This window comes from Elephantulus edwardii, unplaced genomic scaffold (assembly GCF_000299155.1).
Source record: "Elephantulus edwardii isolate Elephantulus edwardi_28Jun2011 unplaced genomic scaffold, EleEdw1.0 scaffold00027, whole genome shotgun sequence".
NCBI classification, from domain to species: Eukaryota; Metazoa; Chordata; class Mammalia; order Macroscelidea; family Macroscelididae; genus Elephantulus; species Elephantulus edwardii.
This window is the reverse complement of record NW_006399777.1, coordinates 547,844-565,655: the sequence shown is the minus strand read 5'-3', so window position 1 is coordinate 565,655 and position 17,812 is coordinate 547,844. Positions and strand designations below refer to the sequence as shown.

Genomic DNA, 17,812 nt, shown 5'->3' with positions numbered 1-17,812 from the left:
TCACTGACCCTCTGCTTCACTCACTGACCCTCTATTTCACTCACTCACTGACCCTCTTCTCACTCACTGACCCTCTGCTTCACTCACTGACCCTCCACTCACTCACTGACCTTCTACTTCACTCACTCACTGACCTTCTATTCATTCACTGACCTTCTATTCACTCACTGACCTCTACTTCACTCACTGACCCTCTACTTCACTCACTCACTGACACTCACTGACCTCTACTTCACTCACTGACCCTCTATTCACTCACTGACCTCTACTTCACTCACTGACCCTCTGCTCACTCACTGACCCTCCACTCACTCACTGACCTTCTACTCACTCACTGACCCTGTGCTTTACCAGGTTCTCTTTCTCACAGGAACTAACCCTCATTCTTATACATTCACGGTCCACGACATGAAGCCCTTATCATCCTCACACCTGTGGTCATTCTGGCTGTGCGGCTACCAAGCCAGGGCTCCTTATTCCTTTACTTGAGGGAAGCCCTCGGGATAGGAAGTGTTAGTTGCCAACACCGTAATGAAAACCATCAATTCTTTAGTTTTCCTTAGTCACTTTCAGCTTACCCGGGCACACGAAGCAACCCAAAATGCTAAGGCTTGGGTCAGGCACACTGGAGTTCTCAAAGTGATGTTTCTTTAAGAGGAAGGGTGAAGAGACAGGATGGAGATGAGAGAGAGGTTTGTTAGGGAAGATCCATCCCACGTATCAGACACACCTTCCCCTGTGGGGTGAAAAAGTGACATCTTTGTTCTCTGACCCTTTTCAAAGGCTTCAGTGTGGCAGAGGAAGACTCTAGATGAAATGGACTGACTCGGTGACTGGGGTGATGGGGGTAGGTGTGTCAGAAGAAGGTTGACTCAAGAGCAAGAAGAACAAGGTTGGCTCAGGATAGAGCAGGTTTCAGAGCTATTGAACACAGGGTCGCTATGAGTTGCAAGCTACTCATCGGCACTTAACAACACACCGACACGTCATGGTTAATATTGTGCACCAACCCGGAGTGATCCGCACCACAATGGAACCAAATATAATGTGTGTTATGAAGTCTGGCCTCTACAACGTTAATAAAGCACAGTGGTGATGTGTGCTGTTGAGTCAGAACTGATCTTCCAGGCGATTTTCAGAGGCAGTACATCACATAGGAGGAGACTGCCCACTCTTCTTCAGTGGAGCAGATGGTGAACTTGAACTGAGTACCTTTGGGATTGCAGCATAACTTCTTACCACTAGGCCACCAGAGCTCCCTATAAGGCAGAGTATATCTGTAAAGACATGATCAACCTTTACTAAATAAGGATAGGTTTACACAAGGGTGTCAATTACATGGTATTTGTTTGAATTCTCTGGTAAAAATTGAGAGAGCATTTAGTCAGGGAGCTCTGGTAGCCTCATGCATAGTGAACTGCATTGCTGATGCAAAGATGGCACTCTTTGGTGGTTCAAATCCACCAGGAACTCCACAGAGAAACACAGGAAACCTTTTCCCTTGTGATTTACTGCCTCTGAAAACCCACTGGAGGGTCAGCTATGCATTGGTTCCAACTTGACAGCAATGAACTTGGGGGTTGTTTGTTTTGTTTTACCTTGTGATAGTTGGCTTGTGGCCTGCTATATTTGCTAACTTTGGACTCATCAGTGGCCAAAGCCTGTCTTCTGTGACCCTGTTTCCCCAACAATGACTACCAAAAGCCAGCAGCCTGCCACCTTGCTTGCTGTCGACTCGGACTCCTTAGCCTCCTGACACCTCTCTCTTAAGATCTGGCCTGTAAACCTGGGATTTGCCCCTATAAGCGTGGGAGCAATTTTCTTGAAATAAATCTCCTCCGCATACACACCTTCTCCCTATAAGTTTCATGGCTTTTGTTTCTTTTGAGAACCTAGTCTAAGACAGGTAGCATTTACAATGCATTAAAAATTCCATCCCTTTTCACTATTTAAACTCATAATAAGCAACATTAAATTTCAATGCAAAATATGTGTGAAGGTTATACATACATCTTTGCATAATTTCTTAGAGCTGCAGTAGAAAAAACAAAGTATGGATTATTAGTCTCCAAAGGCCTTTAGATCTAGCACCATATACCTTTCTGCTTTTGTACTCAGTTTATTTTTAAAATGAAATGAACAGTATTAAAGAAAACAGCACCTGCCACTTCTTGTTTACAAGGAGCAGAACCTGTGCTAGAGTGTTGTTAGGTGCCATCCGGTCGGCTGACTCATAGAGACCTTATAAACAAACAGTAGACCTGAGCCCTATTCCATCCTGGGCCAGCCTCGCCATCTCTGACACACCAGAGCCCGCTGGTCCAGTCACAATGTCAGTCCGTCAGGCTGAGAGTCTTCTGGTCCTTCTCTGACCCTCCACCTTTCCCAGCACGTGAAACAAAATGTCACTGCCCTTAACTCTAAGGACCAATCTGGTTGTCTTTCCTCCTCGACAGACTTCCTAACTCGCTAATACGTCATCTTTATAATTTATACTTTATACGTCATCTTTATAATTACTCTATAAAAGACATTAGATGAATCTCCGATATGTAAAACAAGGTCCAGTGAATAAACGAGTCATGAGAAAAGAGAGTGCAGAAGTGGGATTTGAACTTAGATCTGTCCCCAGGACCCATGTGCCTATGGTTACTTCTGCTGAATCAGCCCTCGCTGGGTGCTGGCTTGATCTAATGGGTGAGAGTAAAGAAGATAAGGTAACACAACCAACAAGCTGGTACTGGATGTGCGCTAGGGAACGAGGGGGGCAGGGAGGGATTCTCAATCTGTACGCACGAGGGACTGAAAAGCCAATTTCTTAACAAACTTCCATTCCAATCACAGGGTGGTAGTTGTGTGTTGTCAACCTGGAGTCGACCATAGGTGACCCTCCAGTGAGTTTTCAGAGGCAGTTAATGAGAGGCAGGAAGGGACTGCCCATCCTTCTTCAGTGGAGCAGCTGATGGATTTGAACCATGTGCCTTCAGGATTGCAGGAGTCTTACCACTAGGCCACCATAGGGGGAGGAAGAGTTGTGAAGTACAGACCAAATGAAGCCAAACTCGCTGCCAGTGATTTTAGCAGCCTGAAGAGTCCCCCAGCTGTAATCTTATGGAAGCAGGCAGCCTATACTGTAACTATTTCATGTGTTATAAATTCTAACCTCTAGTGGCCTAGGGGATAATGAGTTGTGCTCCAACCCAAGGGCAGTCAGTTCAAATCCGCCAGCTAGCTACTCCTTGGGAGAAAGGTGTACAATTTCTTCTTTTGAGATTTATAGCTTCTGAAAACTCCTGGAGAGTCAGTTATGATGGCACATACAGCAATAAAAACACTTGGCGTTAATGAGGGTGCTCTGGTGGTCTAGTGGGTAAGAACTTGCACTGCCAACTCAAAGGCAGATGGTTCAAATGCTCCAGCTGCTCCACAAGAGAAAGATGGCATAGTCTCTGTCTGGCTCATAGCTCAGAAACCCCTGAGTGTCAGCTATGGGGTTCAGCTGCCCCTACCAACGACAGGTGAAGGGTGCGGCTGGAGCAGGACGCGGGGAGTCCTGTAAAGATACGATCAGCATTACTGAATGAAAGGGAAGGGTCCTCAGGGTGGAGCCTGCATCGAATACATGCTTGGACTTAATTCAACATGATTGTCATCATCAAGTCAGAACTGACTCCTAACTGACCCTCTGGCTGTGAATCGTGGGAGGTGATTAACCCCAAGCAGCGGCTGGGGAATTTGCACTACCTGAGAGGTGTCACTTTGGGGTTATCAGCATAACCCCTCATAGACCACGCCACCTGAGCTCCCTAAGCTTGGGCTGTTGTTGTGTGTGCCAACATGTCAGAACTGACTCATAGCTGACCCTCCAGTAGGCTTTCAGAGACAGTAAAACACGCAGGAGGAGACTGCCCATCTTTCTTCCAGGGCAGCTGGTTAATTCAAACCGTGCACCTTTGAGTTGGCAGCACAATTCCTTACCACTATCTGACTACAAGACTTGGAGCCTCTAGACTTGAACCAGTAGTGTGAGGTGCTTGCTAACTGGATTCACCAGGCTCCAAGCCCAGTGGTCTTCAACTGCCCCTGACCATGGCCTCTGGATTCATATCCTGGCTGGTCAGCGTCTCTGAGGCCGGCAGCCTCGGCCCTTGCCCACTGGGCAGGACTAGGACCTCCCAGCCTTCCCAGATGCCTCGGTCTTGAACCATGATGCGCACACTTGGATTTGGTAGAGTGAAGCTTCCCTGGTCTGTTTCATTTGAGGACTCAGATGAAGACACTCTCATCTTTCTGGTGGGTTTGACTCACTGACCTCCCAGCTAGCAGTCAAGTGTTTAAGCACTGTGCCACTAGGACTCCTTTGAAAAGACATGTTCCAACGATGTCACACTACAGAGTGGGCAGGTCTGACCAGTCCATACCCCGCCTGCCCAGGGCACCCTCTTGGACCACTTTTCTCTCCATGAAGAGAACTCCCGCTTCCCCCTTTATGTCGTCCACATCCTCACATGCACGTCCTGGTCTGCCCTCGCCCTGCAGACTGTGATTTACTCACGTTCCTCTCTCTGCAGTGAGACTAAGCCGAATTGTGCTTTGTTCATCTGCTGCCTTTACAACAGCACGGGGGTCCCCTGAGGTCCCCGGCTGTAAGACCGGTCTCGGCCTGACTTCACCCTGGTTCTTGACAGCTAAGAGTTTGTTGAGAGTGTTGATAGATGGAACAGATAGTTCTGACTGAAGTTACCTTCTGATTTCTAACCCAACCCTTTGCGACTAGAAAACACTTGTCTAATTGGGTTTTCATCCTCATCTGTCATCCTAACAGCTGGTGGCAGAACACTGTGCCTTACTATGTGAATACCTCCTTTCCTCCTGGGACGATCACATCTATAAAATGTCAGTCTGTACTTCCAGTCAATGAGCTTGATGCCATTTAGGCAGCAGCCAAGGAAATTATTCTCTTACGGAGTATTTCACACAGCGCTTCTGAGTCACCCGCGAGGGCTGTGGATGGCACTGGGACAGACTGCCCGTCTTTCTCTCACAGAAGCCATAGTTGAGTCCAACCGACAGAGAGGCATTTCTATGAGTAGCTAATTGGTTTCATTGGACGTATGACCTGCATTGACTATCTAAGTCTGGCAGATTCAGATTTGGATCTGGATTCAGACTCGTCAGCCTCTACAGGTATGTGCACAGACCTGGGACTTGCCAGCCTTAACAAATGTGGGAGTCCCTATTCTTGTAATAAATGAGTCCTTATTCTTGGAAAAAACCAAAACCAAACAAAAAACCAAACAAAGCAGAATATTTCACAGAAGCAGCGCCTCTGGTCTACACTAGTGCAGGAGTGGATGGCTTCAGAAGACCAGACACTGGTAGGGGCTAGGAAAGCACTGCCGTGGACAGGGCCCGGGGACCTGAGTGCCTGCATCGGCGTGCTCAGGACGTGAAAGCGAGGCGGACAGCTGGTGGGGGACTCTCACTCCCAGGGCGCTCAGGCTGGCATGTTTGCCTTCTGGGTTTGAGGATCAGAGGTCTGCATGGAGCCTCCTCTGAAGGCCACGCAGAGGGGAGTGCCAGGCGTTCCCCAAGCTGTTCTGCTTCACGGGCCGCGTGGCGCTGCCCCCTCAGCTGACTGTACAGAGAGAAGGCCCCGGCTGTCAGAGGCAAGAGACGTTTCTAAGGCTCTTGGGACTAAACACCTCGTGCTGTGGCAGGAGGGGGAGTGGTGCCTCCTGTCAGCTTTTATTCAAGCGCTTCTTTTGAGCCCCAGCCTTGCTGACTTTGACTGGAGAATCAATGAATTCCAGAATCCTTGGCCTGGAAAGTCCTGACTCTTGTCTGTGTGCGCTGATCCGACCACATGTAGGGGAGGCTCTGAGGACCTCGTCATCCTGCAGGTGGGCATCTCCGCCGCACTCTCTTCCCAGGAGTCTTCCAATAGAACCCTGGGTTTCTGCTCCTGCTTTGCACCCTGGGATATTTGTCCATTTTAAGGCTGAGCCGTCTGCCTTGTATGAGAAACAAACAAACCCACAACTGCTCCCCTCCCTTGTAACAACTGGATTTTGTGGGTCAGTTGGGTCTGATAGCTTTGTAATTACCTTCTTAAACTTGAAATAAGAGAATAATGTATGACAATTTTTATATAATCCCTAAAGTGGTATTTCTGATTTGCATATTGAATCTGCGTATGGGGAGGGATACAGAATGGTTCTTAGATTTTAATTCACTTTATAAAGAAATGAAGCCTTAAAGGACACCCCCCCCCCATTGGGGGTAGTGGTGGTGTCGCATGTCATTAAGTTGGAACTGACCCCTAGCTGACCCTCTAGCGGATTTTTGAGGCTGTAAATCCCACAGGTGGAGACTGCTTCTCCTTCCTCAGAGCAGCCAGTACTTCAAACTTCTTGCCTTTGGGTTGGTAGCACAACTCTCTACCCGCTGGGCCACCAGAGCTCTGTGTTTTGCAAGTGAGACAGTCAACAAAAGGTGCAAAGTTGAGTGAGGGGTTCCAGGTCATCCACTAACTTGTAGAACCTGAGCTTGTAGCTTCATTTCTGGACAATCTGTCAGTGCTCTCTTTAGAATTCATTAGTAGACTCATTCCCCCTAGTGAGCATTAAGTGCTTTTCACCAACTTTATCTCCTTTGTAAGTATTTCAAGCTTAAACGTGTTATTAAGAACCCCAAAGACTTGCTCTCTGTTCCTTCCTGCACACAGGATATGAAGTCATTTCCTGGCTGGGACCCAGGCTCAGCACACTTGGTGCTGACTGGCAAGTGTGAAGTTCAGGTCCTTGAAAAGGAGCTTCTGTAGGGAGATGCCCGTGAGAGCTCATGCGTGAAAGCCACCATGGATGGCAACTCTGCTCTGACAAACTCGGGGGCACCATGAGTGGGTGTCACCTCGAGGTGACTGCTTATCATACCGGGGGGGGGTGTGAGTGAATGTGATAGAAAAGTGAGGGAGCAGGACTGTGCTGGTGACTTGGGGGGACTTCAGGAAGCTGCTGATGTGGTGGGGGTACAGCCTGTGAGCTCTTCTCTCCTTACAGAAATCTCCATTTCATGTAAATACCTGCAGAGATTGTCCTTATAGTTGAACCCCAAGAGGTCAGGGTTAAAATTCAAGTCCTCTTTATAGTCAATATCTCAAGCTTACATGAGAAAAAAAAAACCCCAAAAACATTTCAGAAAGGCTTTTTAAAAGGAGTCTTTGTCTTTTGTCAAAGATGTACCAGACAGGAAGTGCCAGCAAAGGCACATTTAGCCTCTGGACATTCACACCCCTAATGTCTTCGCGCCTCTGGGAGTTTCTAGAGGCTGCCAGGCAGGACCTGGGGCTCTTCTACTTATTAGTGTCCTAAAGTCTGACCACTGGGAGGTGTCATTTCCTATGCTGTGCAGGGTAATGGGTTTCAAGTCTTATTGCCAGCTTTGAAACTAGAAAGAGCAGAAGTTATGCTATCAAATGAAATTCCTCAGAAGCCTCCTCTCGGTTTTCCTAGTCTAAAAGTCCAGTCAGTTTATTACTGGTTGTTAGGAAAGAGCCTTGATCAACAATCACACCAGGGAGTTAACTCAGACTCGTAAACATTAAGACAGACGATCTGCCGCAGAGAGTCTTCTGGAACACACACCTGCACTCCTTTCCTTCAGCCTGGAAACACTGACTCAGACAGAATGAATTCAGCGTAGTGTAACTTAGTAAATCGCTTCATAAAAGGAAATTTTTTGATGAAAAAAGATCCACATTTACTATCAAAAAGTGACAATAAACACAAGAGAAATCTAATCTTCAAGTCCTATTTTCTATACAAACACATGTGTGCGCGCACACAAACTCCTAACAACACAAAGGCAGATAGATGAGTCCCTGGCTTAAAGTTACCAACAGCTTTTAGGGTCAATGAAATACAGTCCTTAAGAGTTCAAGCTGTGGAGTGAGAAGGATGTAGGTTCAAATCCTGCCTCTGTACACCGGTAGGAAGATTTTGTAATCCACTTGCATACTTGTCCTCCTCTGTTAAACTATACCCAGAACAACAGGGTTACTACCATAAAAGGGTTACTGTGAGGATGAGACCCAATAAAGTCTACAGTGTGCTCAAAGGATGTTGCTCTGATAACAGGATCTGCATTTTGCAAGTAAGGCAATCAGCAAACAGGAAAGCTCAGCAGATCATCTAACACGTGAGCCACGGAATCTAGACGAAGGCTCTAGGAATCAGGCTCAAAAAGCAGGTGGTGGTGGTGGTTGTTGAGTACGTGCCCTCGGGTTGTCTGCAACTCATAGTGACCCTGAGTACAACAGCTCTGACCCCTGCCCGGTCCTGAGCCAGCCTCACTGATGCTGACACACCAACCCCCATCGCCCCAGTTACTTTATCAATCCACCTCATCTGGGGGCTTCCTCTCCTGCGCTGTCCCTCTAACCTTCGGAGCATGATGTCCTTCTCCAAGGATCAGTCCCTTCTGGCCACGTGCCCAAAGTGTGTGAGACAGAGCTTCAAAATCCTCGCCTCCAATGAGAAACTTGGTTCCATCTCTCTAAGACAGAGCTGTTTGTTTTCTTGGTGGTCCATGGTATGTTCAAGACTCTTCTCGAGCATCACAACTCAAAGGCATCATTTCTTGTACTGTCATCCTTAGTCAATGTCCAGCTCTCTGATGCATAGCAAGTAATTGCAAACACCATGGCCTGGATCAGAGGCACCTTAGTCTCTAGACTAACACTGTTGCTTCTCAGTTTCATGGAAAAGTTTCTGACAGCAAGATTTACCAAATGTGATTCACTGTTTTATTTCCTAACTGCTGGTGCCAAGTGTGTTGATTGCAGAGCTGAGCAAGCTGTAACTGTTAACAACCTCAATCTCTTCTCCATCTATCATGACGCTGCCAATAGGCCATGTGGTGAGAATCTTTGTTTTCTTGATGTTGAGCTTCAGTCCATATTGAAGGCTGCAGTCCTTGACCTTCTGCAGGGAGTGCTTCAGGTCCTCCTCCGGTTCAGCGAGCAGGGTTGTGTCATCGGCAGTGAGTCATTAGGTCCAGGGTGAGTCTTGGGATCCCAGGTTCCTAGATGCTGCTGTGCTGTTCCTAGATGTTAGTTTCTAGACTAACGTTTCAACCCTCATGGCTACTCGCCAGTGGCTTTCCGAGGTTAGACATTTTTACTGTAGGAGAATGCCTGTCTTCTCGTGGGGAGACTAGGGAATTCAAACCACTGACCTTGGGTGGTAATGAGACACTTTAGATCAATCGTGATCTACAGTGGTCTTGCTGCCACCAATTACAAGAAGAATTCTGAGAAAGGGCTGTGTTTGGTGATCCTGGTGAGCCTGGCAGCTTCTCTAGGTACAGAGAGGATGGAACATTTGGGAAAGTTGCAACCTGCTCCTTCATGAGAAGTTTCTAGACTAATTTCCTCTCTTTTACTGTAAATCAGCTGGAGACCATCTACATCCACATGAGAGATGCTAAGTTGAGCTGTCCTGGACTCTCTTACCTGTCATAATCTTGGCAAATCTCTCCCACAGCAACCAAAGCCTTCAGGTACTCATTGGGCTGGTACGGGTGAATATAGTGCAGGGAACAGCTGTTCCTGGGGTCCCCATTTGAGGCAGTGAAATCTATAGCTACCTGGAAGAGAAAGAAGAGAATGTGTGGATGGTACCTCCTAGGGATTGAGATGAGCCACAAAAGAGACATGTGCTCGCATGGAAGCCCAAACTGGAATTTAGAACAGGAAGGAATTAGCTGGAACAACCAGTAGTCAGTTTGCTTCAGACCATTTCTGAGTCCCCTTCCTCCCCACGCCTTCTCTCTTTCCCATCTCCTTATTCAAAACAGAAGCTGCGATTAAAGCCAGGATGGAAGACCCAGCCACTGCTGACCAATAGCATCAGGAAATAACAATAACAGTAGAATATCCCCCTTTTCCTTCCTCCAAATTCAATTTCACCATGAAACAATTATGTGCTTTCCGGATAGAAGCAGCAGCATAGGTAAAGTCCCTCACCACTGAATTCTGCATTTAAGACTTAGTTTATATAAAACAGGGTCATTACCACACCTTCTTTTTTTGTGTGTATGTGCTTTTCTTCTTTTAAAAAGTAATTTTATTACAGATATTTTGGATTTCTATTCATTCACTGTTGCACTTTTCTCCCTGCCCAGCCCTCCCCAGCAACCCCCCCCCCCCCAGTTTGCTTCTTTTTTTTGAAAAGTAAAAGAAAAATTCTTTCTTTGGTATACAATCCCCCCCCACCTCTCCCACCACCTCAGGTACACTCCACTATGTAACCTTAATTCTGGACCCTTGTGATAACTATAATACCCTATCATATATTGCTTTTAAATTATTCTCTCCCTCATCTGTTTCAATGCAGTATACATAATTTATCCAGTTTTTCCTCAGTATTACCCCAGCCCTGATATCTACATATCAGTCCCATTCTACAACAGTGGCGCCATGCAGTATTTGTCCTTTTGTGACTGAGATATTTCACTCAGCATAATGTCCTCCAGGGTCACCCATTTTGAATAATATTGCATGAGTTCCTTGTTTTTCAATACAGCATAGCATTCCATTGTGTGAGTATACCACAGCTTCTCTATCCATTTGTTTGTTGATGGGCAGCTGGGTTGTTTCCAACTCCTTGCTATTGTGAACAAAGTTGCAATAAATATGGGTGTGCATACATCTGCTTAGGTGGACGTTCTGGTTTCTTTAGAGTATATTTCCAGTAGTGGAACTGCTGGCTCAAATGGTATCTCTATTCGCAACTTTTTGAGAAAGCGCCATACCGCCTTCCACAGTGGTTGTACCATTTTACATTCCCACCAACAGTGAACAAGGTTTCCAGTCTCTCCACAACCTCGCCAGCATTTGTTGCTTACATTATCACACCTTCTGAGTGGCCAGTTGCAGGGATGTGTTGATATGGTTATAAAGGTGTGCTGCCAGAAGCAGCTTCATGTTAGCTATTCAACTGCTTGGCCCCCTTTCCTGGAAGAACTCTTCCCTGTGGCCAGAATGTAAGTGACCTCTGTGTTCCTGTGAGCAGGGAACAGAGACAGGAAACATCTGTCATCACATGTGTGGTGGTGTGCCATTATGACAATTCAACTCACAGTGACCCCAAGGGACAGAATAGAAATGCCCCAGAGGGTTTGCTGCATTGTAGTCCATTGGAAGCACATTTCTAGAACTTTCTACTTCAGAGGTTCTTGATTCAAATCAAAGACCTTTAACAGCTAAGTGCCCAACCTCTGGTGCTACCAGGCTCCTTATCTGACCACTAAGTAGTCAATGTTCTTTAATTTCTTGTTTTTCTCACTCTCAACAATGTCCCATCTAAATAAAAGCTGATTTACCAAGCACTTAACAACAATAAAGTGTATAAGCCTGGAGCGTACTAAAAAGAGGAGCATCTGGGTTGATTTTCAACACAGTCACTATGTAAAGAAAGCATTTAGTCCAGCAAGCACTTTGGGAAAATGCGTGCACGTGAGGGGAGGCATGCCCAGGAGGCTTGAGGGGGGAAGAAGGGAATGCGTGCACAAATCCATCCATTTACTTGCTATTAAGCAGAAAAGTTCTTCTGATCTTGTGGATAGAAAACTCTGTGTTATATTGGCCAAAATTTTAACACATTACCAGAATGCACCAGTGGCGTTACTAAATTAGGATGCTATTTTGAGGAGGACAGATACAAGATACTTTGCTTCTATTTCTTAAGGGCCAGCTTTATACGAGTAAACTTGGAAAAAGTGTAACCTTGAAATCAAATCAAAGTGAGCTGAAGAGAAAAGCGACAGACCAATAAGCAGTGATTCACTTAGAACTTCTTTTCTTTAACAATATTATTTTTCCATCACTGAGGTTTTTGGTTTTTTTCCCCCACAAGAGTATATCAGTGAAAATAAATTCAGACAGGATTTGAACTCTATCGTCATAATGCATGGATGTTTTAAAGAAGGGGACGCCAACTGATAAACTGCTCACAGTGATGAAGTACCAGAAGGAAAGGCCTGTGGAGAAACACGGCGGAGTTCCTCACTGACCCTCAGATGAACCTTAGCTCACATTTAAAAGAGAGGAGTAACCTTGTTAAAATCCCACACCGGGTCATGTGCTGATTGCTTTTCAGACGTTATGTTACTTCATTTTCCTAGAAACTGGGGAGATCTTATTCTTTTACTGATGAAGACACTCATATTGAGAGGTGATGCTATTGTTGTTGCTGTTAGGTGCTGTTAAGTACAACTCACAGCCACCCTGTGAACAGCATACCTGAACCCTGTCCCAGCCTCTGCCGTCCTCACACTTCCTGACACGCGAGTCCACTGCTGGACGAGTCAGTCCAAGGATCTAGTCACTGGACCAATCCATCTGTTTCAGAGTCTGCCTCTCTCTCACCGACCCTCCACCTTTCAAGAATAATGCCCCTCTCCAAGTATATGTACAGCCTCTCTTAGCAACGTGCCTGGAGTATGTGAGACAAAGCTTTATCATCTGCTTCTTAAGAGCACTCTGGCTGCCCTTCTCCGGGACATATCTGCTTGTTCTTTTTGGCAGTCCATGGGATATTCAGCACTCTTCTCCAACACCACAGCTCAAAGGTATCAATTCTTCTTTTGTCATCCTTATTCAGTGTGCAGGCTTCAACTGGATCTAGTATCATGACATTCAAATGTCCGGTTTGCTACTAGAGGTACAACACCAATGTGTCATTTTGTTGTGCTGGGGGAATTCATTGTTCTAATTAGTACAGCAGTTGTCTGTCAGTTTGCTGTCCTGAGGTAACTTGTAGGTTGCTGTGATGCTAAAAGTTAGCCAGCAGTGTGTCGAATGCCACAAGAGTCACCTGTGGTGGACAGGTTTTAGTAGGTTTGGTCATCCACTTCTTAAAGAGCAGGCATCTGAAAACCCTATGGACAGTAGAGTAAAATCCCTAAGAACAGGAGAGAAAACCCTATGGACAGTAGAGGAACAGGATAGTTATGGTGTCAGAGGTAGAGCTCACAGGGGATGAGGACCATAACAGACAAGATGAAGCTGGGTTTAATACGGTATATGCCTCCAAAGCCTCTGCCCCTCTGAGACATCAAGAGGATACACTGTCGTTATGTGATGCCGACTCAGAACTGACTCAGAGTGGACCCTTCAGTGGATGTTTAGAGGTGGGAAATCACACAAGAGGAGGCTGACCATCTTTTTTTTTCCTGTGGAGCAGCTAGTGGATTTGAACCCTGTGCCTTGGGATTGACAGAGGAGCGTCTTACCAAGAGGTCGTCAAAACTGTCTTAAATGAGTATGTACAACCGTTTTAGTTAACTCATGAGTACATACTCAGACTCATAAATGTGAAGCTTTCTATAAAAAACCAGGAAGAGCTGGCCTGGAGGCAGAGAGATGAGCTGCTACTCCAGTAGTTTACGAGAGCTAAGCAGCTTTGGCCAAACTGCTCTCTGTGCCCAGTGCAGTTATAAAACACAGGGCGAGGGCACCTGGAACGCCTATGCAGATGTGCACACGCACACGATACGCGGTGGTGGGAGGATGGTCCATGCAGGGTGACTGGTTGTTGTTTGATATGTACCATCAAGTGGGAACTGACCCATAGTGACACTCCAGCAGGTGAGGATGCCTCAAGGTGACCCTAACAGACCTGTAAGGTCAAGAATCGTTGAGATTGTTTTGAAAGGGAAAGCCAATCTATTGGAAAAAAGTGGTAGGAAAGCAACAGATGAATGTCCCTTAAACGAGGACTCTGAGAGAAATCTAACAGCAAGAGGAGCAGACAGGTGTTTTGTGAACAGCATGAGGTGTGAAATAGCCTAAATGGGATCCGTCTACAAGGCTGGCCAGACAGAAGGAAGAAAAAATGCACACACTTCTGGGAAAACCTCCCCAAAAGGAAGATTCAAGAGGCATTTGAAAGGTGGTATTTAGCAAACTTAGACACCTGGGACCCTCTGGGTAGGAGAAGCTGAATCCCACAGAGCCTTCTGTCCTGATGAGACACACTGAAGAGACAGGAACAATTTGCAGGTGTGTCCACAGTGCTTAACGGAGAAACAGGGTGCTGGAAGAGCTGGCCGGAAGGTCCTCTTCCCTCTCCTACTGTTTTCAATTATACATGGCATGCGGATGTGTGAGGGAAATAGCCCTGACTGCACTCCAATATGTTTTAAAAAGTAAGTAATTGGCAAATGATGATGTCTACACCACTGGTGAGTGGCCTGTTGTCCTGGAGGAGGAGTCCTGGCAGGGCCACTGCCAAGCCAAGGCTGGGCATAGCTGAGGTCTCCTTGCCCCCGTGGCTCTCAGGAGAAAGAGAGGAAGTCCCTTCCATGATGGCCTGTGGCCTTGGAAGCCCACTGGAGGGGCAGCTATGAGTTGGAACAGACTCGGCGTTAATGAGTGAGTGTGGTTCACCTGACTACTGCCGACAGAGCCCCTCTGTGGACCACTCCACTCCTCACAACAGAAGGAACCAGCCCTGGGCTTCTAGATTCTGCAGTCGAGATTGTCCCAGACTGCGGTTGAGCAAAACCTCCCAAAGGTCAGGAGTATTCTGTGACGGCAAAACCATGCTGATAGAAAAGTAAAGATTGATTCACTATTATCAAGACCAGGGGAAAAGACCTCCATAAAGAAAAACGGCAACTCAGCACATAACCAGGTTTCAGGAAGTTTAGTTGTTTTTCATCTCCAGCCTCCAGTGAGAGCCATTGAGCATGCAGCCACCGAGGAGCCACATGTGGGTACAGTATTTACACAGAAAACGTGGAGGCCTCGTGCAGCGCACGACAAGGGTGGCTGTTCATTGTTAGGTGAAATCAAGTCGTCTGCGACTCCAGTGACCCTGTGAACGACAGATCCGAGCCTTGCTCTGCCCGGCACCGTCCCCACCCTCTCGGATATGCCTGTGACATCGTGACTGTGACAGTCAATCCGTCTTCTTGAAGGTCTTCCTCTCTTTCTCCAGGTCTTCACCTCTCACAGCGTGATGTCTTTTTCCAAGGACTGGGCCTCCTGACAGTATGTCCAGAGAAGGTGAGACAGTTTTACCATCCTTGCCTGAGCGTGGACTTCCTCCAAGAACCGTCTGTTCGTCCTGTTGACAATTCAGGGGATATTCAATACTCTTGTCCAACATCAGAGTTCATAGGTATTGATTCTAGTAAAATGAAATTGTTCACAGTGCATGGATGAGAAAACATAACTGTTGGCAATAACATATTTTTTTAAAAAAATCAAAACAACAATAAATTACAGGATCAAGACTTGAATGAAGCAAGAGAAGCTTGAAGGACAAAAGGCTCCCTGTGTCACTGAGTCCGTCCGCACCATCCTCAGGCAGGAGCCCCTTGACACTCTGCATGCTGGGCTCCTGCCTATGCTCACCTTTGTCTTACCTTGTGATGTGATTTCTGTTAACTCTTCGTCCTTGGTTTTTGGAATAACTATTTAGACAAACAAGTGTGGGACTGAGGTGATGGTGAGGGAGGGGATGTTGATGGAAGGCGTTATTAAGGACAGAAACGGAATCAGAGTTGAAGACCAAGAACATGGAGTGGGTGTCGGAGAAAGAGAACAGTCAGGTTTCGTTGGGGACGGAGGAGAACAGGCAATCTTGAGGGTCACAGAACAATCTGAAGGTCATTGTCAATAGGTTGGCATTGAGCTGCTGCTTCCTGGTGGTACTGCATTTCATTTTTCTCTTCCAGTCCTTTGGGGTTCCTGCTTTGCCCATGGGTGGGACTCCTGTGCTGTGACCACTGTGGAGACTACTCTGGTTCAAGACTCTGATACCACCCTGAAGGATGTGTGAACTCAAACAGTAACTGATGAAAACTGGAAACAAACCAAGGACCCTTACTACCTACCTCTTTATGTAGCTGCTTTCGCTCATAACAAAAGTATCCTATCAGGTGGCTAGACGGCTGTGGGCAGTGTATCCTACCAGCAGGCACTGGTTTCCAAGGCCTCCAGAGGAAGTGGAGATGGCGTGTCTGTCCTCTGGAGGTGGCCTTCCAGCAAGAACTCTCTGTGCTCTCTGGGAGAAGCATTAGTAGAAGCGCAACAGAGTGAAAGGTTAGGGTTATTTTAAAAAGCAACAGGGAGCCAGTGAAAGATGGGATTGAGTTGAGACATAAAAGCAAGGAAGTAACTGAAAAATGCCACTTTGCGGAGGTGGCTGCCTACGCCTGGCCTCTGTGTGAGTGGAGTGGCCACGTCTTCATTTCCTGCTAGGAAGCTCTGAGGAAGCGTGGCTCCAGCCCAGGCTCCACTCATCCCAGCGGGCAGCAGGCGAGCTGGCCTCCACAGTTGTCCTCCTCCCCCCAGGAGGCTGGCCCAGCAGGAAGCTGGACTGTGGGCGGCAGCTTTGCTGAACCACCACGGGAAGTGAGAATGTAAAATCCTCCTTGGGTGCTGAGCGAGGTCCTCAGCCCCCAGCACCAGTTCTGGGGGAAGGTGGGGCGTGCCTGCAGAGCCTCTTTCTTCAGACATTTGGAACTTCTGAGAGGAAGCAGCCCACTCATGTACGAAATGGGCCATTTGGGAACCTCTTGGGTGTTTTTAAGAGACGTCTCTGTGGCCTGATCTCTGGCTATTGACTGAATCCGTAGCATCTTATCATCAGCCTTGACAATATCAAATTCTGGGGCACCTTTCTGAGATCTGCGTATAATTGAACCTTTACAAGGAGCCTTTAAGGTAGAGTTCTGGTGACTCGTTGGTTAAGTGCTTGGGTGGCCACTCTCAAAAAGATCACAGGGGAGAACACCCTGTCAAACTAAGCCCACTACTGCCAAGCCCAGGCCCACTGCCAGCGGCCCTCCGCCAAGGTCATAGATCCTCACAGCAGGAGCCCGTTCCTTTTCCTGAGGTCTACACTGCATTGTGTCAGTGCCTAACCTGGGATATCAATGAAAGGATTTAAACCTGGACGCAGCATGGACGTACTGTTGTTAGGTGCTTTGCGTCTGTTCGGATTCCGGGCATGTCTGTCCAACAGCCACTGTGCCAGTCCATTTCCTCGAGGGTCTCCTCCATTGTGCTGACTCTATCGGGAATACTTGTCTCTCTAGGCCAGCCCTGGCTGAAAACGTATCCACAGTATGTGGGCCTGCCGTCTATCCATCCACGTCGCTAAAGGCTTTTCTAGCTGCACTGCCTCCAAGACAGACTTGTTCTTTCAGCAGTTTGTATGCATGTGTTTTCTGTCCATTCAAAAGCATTCGTTCTTTTTTGGTCTCCTTATCGACTTTACACATTTCACATGCGTATGAGGCCAGCAAAACCACCACGGCCAGGATCAGGCACACCTTGGTCCTCGAAGTGGCGACCTTGCTCCCCAGCATTGTGAAGAGGTCACTGGCAGCACATTTGCCCAGCACCGTCCATCTGTCATTTGACTTCTTGACTGCTCCTTTCATGGATGCCGACTGTGGATTCAAGAAAGATGACATCTTTTCTCCACTTCTCAGGACCCTATTTACTGGTTAAACTGATGAGTTTTTCTTTAATATGACTTTCCTAGCTATTATTTAACTTTGCTGTGTTTTTGGAATCACAGAAGCCAAGAAAACTTAAGATACACCTGTCAGATCATGGGTTGGACAATGGAAGATATTTTCAGAAGGGACTTGGTAGATGAGAAGGGTTATCCTGGTGGAGGGTGGAGCTGGGAAGTAAGTGGGTCAAGGCACTGGGCTAAGAGGGGGGCCAACACTTTAACTAATGCTTACCCCCACAATAAGGGATTTATCTTTAACTGCTCCACAAATT

The 17,812-nt window shown here is 47.0% G+C and overlaps 1 protein-coding gene across 1 annotated transcript in view; it reads right to left on the bottom strand.

The window, feature by feature from the left end:
• The window catches only part of CPNE4 (copine IV), a 355,861-nt gene that overhangs the window by 35,253 nt on the left and 302,796 nt on the right, over positions 1-17,812 (bottom strand). The window contains exon 10 of the mRNA XM_006883318.1: positions 9,515-9,648. Within this exon, the coding sequence (XP_006883380.1) occupies positions 9,515-9,648 (134 nt within the window). The remainder of the gene's footprint in view (positions 1-9,514; positions 9,649-17,812) is intronic.